At 36.6% G+C, this 8,936-nt stretch overlaps 1 protein-coding gene across 1 annotated transcript in view; it reads left to right on the top strand.

The window, feature by feature from the left end:
• CEBPZ (CCAAT/enhancer binding protein zeta) overlaps window positions 1-8,936 on the top strand; it is a 24,214-nt gene that overhangs the window by 6,262 nt on the left and 9,016 nt on the right. The window contains exons 3-9 of the mRNA XM_006755901.2: window positions 1,669-1,900; window positions 2,701-2,884; window positions 4,289-4,377; window positions 5,798-5,851; window positions 6,587-6,689; window positions 6,798-6,866; window positions 8,037-8,103. Of these exons, the coding sequence (XP_006755964.1) occupies window positions 1,669-1,900; window positions 2,701-2,884; window positions 4,289-4,377; window positions 5,798-5,851; window positions 6,587-6,689; window positions 6,798-6,866; window positions 8,037-8,103 (798 nt within the window). The remainder of the gene's footprint in view (window positions 1-1,668; window positions 1,901-2,700; window positions 2,885-4,288; window positions 4,378-5,797; window positions 5,852-6,586; window positions 6,690-6,797; window positions 6,867-8,036; window positions 8,104-8,936) is intronic.

Here is an 8,936-nt window from a genome sequence, read left to right as displayed (position 1 = left end):
CCCAGATGAGGCCCAGCTGTGAAGCAATGCAAGCTGCTGTGGGGCCTTGGGCCTTCTCTTGGAAGTTCTGGGTCTCTCTGACTCAGCTGCAGTTTGTTAGGTAATTTTCAGATTGCAAAGGGCCAGGCCTTTCATATGCAAAAGCCTCTGCACACAGCTTGGGTGGGCGGGGTCTCAGGAAATCAGGGCGGAGCAAACAGCTATGGCTGGTCCTCGGCCCAGCCCTAAGAGGCCCTGCGTCTCAGTGTCCCAGTAATCGCTGCCAGCACCTCAGAGAAAGCCGCGCTTGAGTTCTACCTGCTGCCAGACAGTCCAGTTTCTCCCCGTATGAGTCTGCGTCCCCAGAGACTCGCCCAGATCTGGAGTTCAGAGCGGTCCGGAGCTTGAGACTCCCTCCCGATTGAAAAAGACAACCGCATCCTCAGTTGCCAGTCCTTTCCACGTGCGCCTCCGTACCTCTGCACCTTACTTCCGCACCTCCTCTGAGTCTCAGTGTGTTTTTCTCTTCTAGTTGTAGAATTTCCACTCAGCCAGCCTTCCTGTGGTTCTGGATGATGTCCGTTTTGTCTTTTTGGTCTTTTTGAAGGGGTTGTGCGAGGCAGCACTTTCCGGTGTTTACCTATGCTGCCATCTTGGTTTCCCATCATATGTTGCCTTTTTATTTTGTTGATTGTTTCCTTTAGTTCCACTTACTTTGCTTTTGTTGCTTGTGGTTAAATTATTATGTGTTACTTCAGATGGCAATAGTAAAATAATGGTTGGAAATTATACAGGAGTGGATTTCAGCTATAGGTAAAGAAGAGACTTTTCTGGTAAAATTTTGTCCGAAATTAGATTGGGTTCCTAGTGAGAGAGTAAATAATCCACAATTACTAGATGTGTTTCATAGCCATTTGCTATGGAATGAACCATTTATTCATTCAGTAAATATCAAGCACTTATTATAAATGGCAGGCACTGAGGTTACAATAATGAATAAGAAGGCCCACTCCCTGTTCCATTGGCCTTTGGAGGGAAAAGGAGAAAATGGTAACAGTGTGTTAAGCTATGAAGAAGATAAACATTGGACGGATAAAGAAAATAATAGAGGAACCTGATTTTGATATTATGGACATGCAGACAGTTGGGGAAGAACATTATGGGCAAAGAGAATAGCATGTATGGAAGGATGTTACCCAATTAGTATATTGGATGAAAGATTCTCTGAAGTCCTCACAATTTAATTTTCTATACATGTAATGGTCTTCACTAAAACCATGTAGAGGAGGCTGCTTTTGGTCACCCAGCTAGTAGATACAAGGATAAGAACCCAGATTTAGTCCACTGCTTTCATAGGTCAGTTTTCATTGTTTGGTCTTGGATTGGCTTTTCATGGGTGGTTCTGTATCTATGGAAAATTATACTGTTAAGTCTAGAGTATGGAGAACCACTTGGAAAAGGAGAAAAAAATGTCTCTTTTTTCCTGGGATTCTCCTCACCCCTACCATCCTGATTCTTTCTGTCCTGGTCATTGACTTACATTTTATCTCTTGGCAGAAATGATCGCTTGTTCTAAAATAAGTAGGAAAGTTATCCCTAACTAAGATGAGGTTAGTAGTTTCCTCTATGTTGCTGCTGGTTATAGAAATGTTTTCTGAATAAACAGTTAATCTTGTTTTTGTTTTACAGGAAGATGTTGGATCCAGGGTTAATCACATGTTCAAAGCAAGCCATGTTTCTTAACCTTGTCTACAAATCTCTGAAAGCTGACATCGTGTTGCGTAGGGTGAAGGCTTTTGTGAAGAGGTTACTTCAAGTTACTTGTGAACAGATGCCACCATTCATATGTGGAGCTTTATATCTTGTGTCTGAGATCCTTAAAGCAAAACCAGGTTTAAGGAGTCAACTAACTGATCATCTGGTATATTTTACAACTGCTTTTTAAATTGAGTGGGTTCTGGGATAGATTGGTGTTTTTCTTCTTTGCTTCAATGACAGTAACTTTCTTAGTTGTCTGGAGCATATCAGAGTGTGAGCAGCAGTTGGGACTGACCTGAACGCAAGTTCAAGTATACAGTTTACTAGGTGGGCATATCACTTGACTCCTTTACTCCTAATAAACCACACTACACTAAACTGCATTAATAGGAGATAATTATAGATGGTTATAGAGCTAGCAGATCTCTTTAACCTGTTTCCTCTGTTGTGAAATGAACATAACATATACCTGATAGGGTTTATTTAAAACATGTCAGAAGCCGAACCGGTTTGGCTCAGTGGATAGAGCATCGGCCTGCGGACTCAAGGGTCCCGGGTTCGATTCCGGTCAAGGGCATGTGCCCTGGTTGCGGGCACATCCCCAGTCGGGGGCGTGTAGGAGGCAGCTGATCAATCTCTCTCATCGATGTTTCTGACTCTCTGTCCCTCTCCCTTCCTCTCTGTAGAGAATCAATAGAATATATTAAAAAAAAAAATGTTAGAAATTTGTTTGAAGGCTCAAATGTTTTTATGTAATGAAGTCCCAGAGTCTCAGGGATTGTTGGCTCAAAACTTGAAGTCTGTTAAATTAATAAATAAGGATAGGTTCTCCCCGCATCACTGATGGAACTTTAATGTTTCACTAGAATTGCAATAAGCAACTCTTCTTCAAAACTATTGCACCAAAAATTTGAATGCAGACTTCCAGTTGATTGACTCAGATTCATTAAACCACTTTTTCAGGAATCTGATGATGAAGAAAATTTTATTGACATAAAAGATGATGAAGACATAGAAACATTCACTGATGCAGATAAAGAAACAGGTACAGTGAAAAAAGCTGAGACAGAAGAAACTGTGTCTAAAAATCATATGGAAAACAAAAAATCAGAGTCTGCATCTTGGGTACACTTTGATAATTTGAAAGGTGAGTTTTTTAAATATTAAATTACTCCCTTGAATTTTTAAATGAGGAAATTGGTTTCCCCTTTGACCTTACTAGAAATTAATATCATACAATTTTAGAAGTCCTCAGTATTGCTTTCTTAAAAATAGGAACTCATAACCTTATAAGACCTTAGAAGTACATTTTTAATATAGTGGATAATTTATTAATAATACTACAGATAGTATATACACATTTTAAAGTAATTGAAATCATAGAAATTAAAGCAAGTACCTTTTGGAGCTATGAAGATTTAGTGGGAAACTGTGGACATGTTAGGTGCACAGTATATCTCATTTTCTTTAGCTGTTAATGTCAAAGTTTATACCTTTGAACCAATTTTAGTTTCTTAATCTTTATCTGTATATGTAAAGTTTTTTAGCCTCAAACATAGAACATATATGAAGATATCAAATATGTGTATATGAAAGTTTGATTTATAAAAAAGTGTTTGGTTAGATATTGTGAATTATGTGACAGTTTTGGTTCTTTTGTTTGAGCATCATATTCACCCTTTACAGTTTCTTAAAGTAATCTTTTAGGAATAAAAACTGTGAGATAGAAACTTAGGTTTTCCATATACATACACAAGCTAAAGTAAGTGTATTAATAGAATACTAGGGCCAAAAGAAATCTTAGAAATGTAGTCTCTTCATTTGAGGCTATGAATTCTAGCCTTGAGGATCAAGAAATGTGCCAGACCTATTTCTTCAAACTTGTTGTGGAACTTGTGGTCCAATTATTTTCTCTCCAAATTTCAGTTTGCCTGTGAAGTATAAAAAGTTTGGTAACCATCAGGAAAGTTTTTAAAAGAAATCCATCAGTTGTCTTAGGGCAAAACTGAGAATAACTCTTTAGAAGGATGATGAGCATGTACATTGTGAAGTAGGCAGTTTTAGTGTGTTCTAAAAATCCTTTTTTAAATTGTTTAATCCTGAGTTTCTGAAAACGTGAAGAAAATGTAAAACCTGTTCCAAGTGAGAATTATTTCTGGGCATAATTAAATTACAAATATTTAGAGCACTCTAAAGTTCAAAAAGACTTTAACCTTATTTCATCTTCAGGTTACTTGCCATCTTGACACTTATGACCTAGTTGACCCAGAATAGGCACCTTTTGTTTTTATTTGAAGAAGGGAGAAGTTTTGGAGGGCACCTTTTAGTAGTTGGGATAAACATGCTGCCTGATTTATGCAATAGCAAATGCTAGCTTGAGTACCAAGATAGATTCTTGAAGGGTCTTTGAGTTTTTAATATAAGTAGGATGCCTGGCTAATCAACAATGTTGGAAATTATATCTGTTGGTAACAACATTAATAATGGTGGCTTTAGTGATATCTTAGGCTAGGAATAAAGCATTTGAGAAGTACTCTTTTTTGGTTCTCAGGTGGCAAACAATTAAACACATATGATCCATTCAGTAGAAACCCTTTGTTCTGTGGAGCTGAAAATACAAGTTTTTGGGAACTCAAAAAGGTAAAATAATTTCAATTTGTCTTTCAAGTCACTTGTGCTATATATTTGTTCTCATGGATTTAACACCTTGGAAGTTTCCATTTTTCTTGCAAATAATAAATATAGGAGTTGCTATTTAGACATGAGTTAATTGTCATAAGAAAGCAATCTGAAGTATGTCACACAGCTGTAATGCTTTTTAATACATAGTTCTTTTGTCTCTGATAAACATTAATTTTCCATATTTACACCCTCTGCATTCACATATAGAAAATCTTAAATAATTTGCGTGCAAAATAAGGATGTGGTACCTGGCTATAAATAAGTTTTGCTTTTTTGTAGGTAGATTATTGCATGTAACAGCTCTGTAAATAGTTAAATTTTGCTTTTTGCATTAGATACCCCTGAAAAGTTTTGTGATGAAAGTACTTTTTGCAAATAAAGTTACTTTTTAACTGTGTAAAAGTACCTCATATTTTTAATAATCTGTGATTTCTCATGTAAAGCAAATAAGTGTCTTCCTATATAGTGATTCTGAAAATGTGGGCACAGCCTCCTGTGGGTCCCTAATCCCTTTTCAAGCAAGTCTGCAAGGTCACAACTATTTTCATACTCATACCCGGACATTTTTACCTTTGTCACTATGTTGACAGTGGCACTGATGGTGTAAAGGAAATGATGGCTAAAACTGATGGTTACTTAACACAATAAAAACAGTAGCATGAAGCTACACTCACATCTATTATATTCTTTACTGCCACATACCTGCACGTTTTTAAAAAGCCAGTATCATGTAAAAATGACAAAGCAAGAAAAAATGTTGATTTTATTATCTTGACCCTACAGTCCATTTGTTTTTAATGTTCTGTGTTCATACCTAAGTATGAAACTTGTCTCATCTCCCATGGACAAGAGTCTGGGTATTTGGGAGACTTTGTCTTAAGCATGAAGAAAATCCACAATTATGTAAAAGCCTATTAATAAATCCTCCTTTTCCCAACTATATATCGGTCTGAGGTGAGATTTTCTTCATAGACCTCGACTACAGTAACATGAAATATGGAAGTAGATGTGAGAATCCATTGTATTAGCTAGTTTGCAAAACTGTAAAATAATGCTACCCTTCTCACTAATACTTATTCTTAAAAATAGTTTTCATAAGATACATTATTGTAATAGGCTTATTTTTACTTTAAACTATAAATCAATGTTTAAAATGTTTCTGTTGTAATTTCTAGTAAAGTAAATAACAATAGGTATATATCCCACTTACATTAAGGAAGCTCTTGAAGTATTTGATTTTTAAGTATATTAAGCAGCCCTGAGACCAAAATTTTGAGAACCACTCTTCTAATGTATTACCTTTTTTACTTCTTTGGGTTTTCTTAAATAATCTGTAATTGTAGTAAGAGTTGACCTCATTCACATTTTTTCTTTTTAGTTATCTGAACATTTTCATCCCTCTGTGGCTCTATTTGCAAAAACTATCCTTCAGGTAAGTCTAAAATATTCAAAAGACATGATATAAGGAAAAAAATAAGTAATCTAGTTTTAGATAATAAGTTGGCCATGCAATATTTTCTCCACCAGATAAATTCAAACACATTTGTCTGCTGTTGTAAAGGAGCAATGACTTAATACAGAACAGTAGTTAAGTCTTCCTACTCTGAGATGAATGGAAATACAGGATTTTAGAAAACCACAGTCATTTATTACATTCTAGAGAAAGATTGCCCTCTCCTTTCCTATTTGTCACTTAAGGGTTAGGTTTCTGGTTAATGGTTAGATGACCTGCAGTATTAATATGACTTACCTATTCATATAATCTGCAATGCATCATAGAAACTGTATGAGTCTGTGTTTAATTTGCAAGTTCCCTGGCCAGGTGGTTCAGTTGGTTGGAACATTGTCTCATACACTGAAAGGTTGTGGGTTCGATTCCAGTCAGGGCAAGTACAGGAGGCAACTGATAAATGTTTCTTATATCGATGTTTCTCTGTCTCTCAAAATCAGTGAAAACATCCTCAGGTGAGGATTAAGAAAACAAAAAAAATGTGCATGGAGAAACATTTAAAATCATTTATTGCAGATTTTTACCTTCTACATATTGTAATAGATGCTTATATTTTCCTCTTTTTTGTTATCTGGATATGTGTGTGTGTGTGTGTGTGTGTGTGTGTGTATAAGTATAAAATGTAAGTTAAGTTCTGAAATTTCCCCCACCTTTCAGGGAAATTATATTCAGTATTCAGGGGACCCACTGCAGGATTTCACACTAATGAGATTCTTGGATCGATTTGTATACCGAAATCCAAAGCCACATAAAGGCAAAGGTATGCTTCTATTTGATGAATTATTTAGTTTTTACTTTTGATATTTAATAAATATGAGCACATAACTACCTAGGTTTTACATTATACCATCTTGATTTTACATTTCAGAAAACACAGATAGTGTTGTGATGCAACCAAGAAGAAAACACTTTATAAAGGATATTCGTAGTCTTGCTGGTAAGTATTTATAAAATACTTTTTAATAATTTATAAAAGCCTGAACAGTTGAAACTTATATGATAGTACAAGTCAATAACGAATAAATTGTGTTATTCTTTGCTCCACTTTATCAGAATAAAACCTAAGAACCAGAGACATTATCCATCTTTTGTTCCCAAGAAGGTATAGGCATTCTTAAGTCTACTGTGTCTTGGCCATTTATTTTTTAACTTTATTACACAAAATTTCAAACATATCCAAAGTAAATAAATAAATAATGTGATCAACTCCCCAGCCCCCAAAGACCATCATCCACCTTTAACAATTATCAATATTTTTACATTTTGGTATCATCTGTAGCTTTATCAGTGTTACCCCCATATATATATATATATCTTTTACAGTTCAGATCACCTTAAGTCTCTAATATGGGCTAGCAGAAAACCCCACACAGAGTTCTGTCATAGAGCATCATGTTAACTTAGTGGATCCATCTTAGGATCTGATTCTTTGTTTTTCTATTCAGAGTTGTCATTTGTTTACATACCAGATCCCAACTCCTTTTTGTCCAAAGGCTAAGGTAGAAACATACACCTAATAAATCATTTCCAACTGACTTATCTCAGAGGTCCAGGGGTATGAAAAGACTTGCCCAAACTTAATAGGGTTAGAATTAGAAGCCTAATTCCCTTTAATTCAAGAGGAGTCATAAATTTTTATTCTGAAGAGGGAAAACTAACATCTTTGTAGTTCCTTAATCTTGTTTTTTAGTTTTCCTCAGTGTTAAGTAAAATCATGGAGAATTCTATGTTTGTCTTTGCTTCCTATTCCCAGAATGGCAGGCATTGTCATTTTTCTGAGATGAAAATGGCAAGTTTAAAGAGATTATTAAAAGAACTGAGTTTTTATGTCTCTTGAAATTCAGACCTGGGATGCAATTAGAGGACAATGAGAGACCCTTTCCTTTCACTGTGATGTACTATGGGCTAAGTACTGCCAACTTTTCATTCTAGCTAGTCATCAGTTTCAAATGTTGGGTCTCCTCCACACAGACTTTTCCAGAGATTGTTTTTTGCACAACATTTTGAGACATTATGATTGTGGGTCTGCTGTATTTAGTCTTAAGAGCTTAAATAACATAAAAAGGATTACTTTAATAAATTAAAAATTTTAACTGAATTTTTCTAGTGAACAGTAAGGAGTTCCTTGCAAAAGAAGAAAGCCAAATACCAGTGGATGAAGTGTTTTTTTATAGGTAATATACTTAATATAGTTTTATTTGGGGAACTTAAATTTAAATGTTTAGATTTCGGAAAATGCTTTGTTAACATAGGGCAACCTTGGAAATATCGAAGGTCATTATATGCATACTAGAGGCCCGGTGCATGGATTTGTGGGGTCCCTCAGCCTGGCATGGGCCCTCTCGCAATCAGGGACTCCTTGGGGGATGTAGCAGTGCTCAAAGCGGCAGGTGGTCAAGGAGGAGCCCAAGCCAGGGCTGGGTGCTGCACCACTGCTGTTCATCCTGGCCCCACTGCACCTGCCACTGCCACTGCTCAGTAGCACTGCTGCAGAGGCTGGAGAGGTTTCCACTGCTGCAGCTGTGTTAGCCAGCCCTGAGCCCGGCTTCTGGCTGAGCAGTACTATGGGAGCGCACTGACCACCAGGGGCAGCTCCTGTGTTGAGTGCCTACCCCCTGGTGGTCAGTTCGCATCATAGCAACCGGTCCTAACAGTTGCTTAGGCTTTTACATAAACACACACACACACACACACACACACACACACACACACACGCCTTGCACTAGTAAAGGAACTATTATCTGGTTGAATAATTCACCTTGATTTGATTTGCTTTTTAAAAACATTTTACGTAAAGAATTTTGAGCATATGACCCCATCTGCAAAATGCTAAGTTTCGCTGCACCTCATGATGACAGTAGGTCTAACTGATAAAATATTGTGACTAGAGGTCAGCCACATCCTATCTAATAAAAGAGAAACATGGTAATTAGCCATAACTCCGCTACCCTTCCCATTGGCTAATCAGGGCGATATGCAAATTAACTGCCAGCCAAGATGGCGGCTG

The sequence above is a fragment of the Myotis davidii genome, unplaced genomic scaffold (genome assembly GCF_000327345.1).
Source record: "Myotis davidii unplaced genomic scaffold, ASM32734v1 scaffold151, whole genome shotgun sequence".
Classification (NCBI taxonomy): Eukaryota; Metazoa; Chordata; class Mammalia; order Chiroptera; family Vespertilionidae; genus Myotis; species Myotis davidii.
Note: the sequence above shows the minus strand (reverse complement) of the source record. Positions and strands in the feature narration are given on the sequence as shown.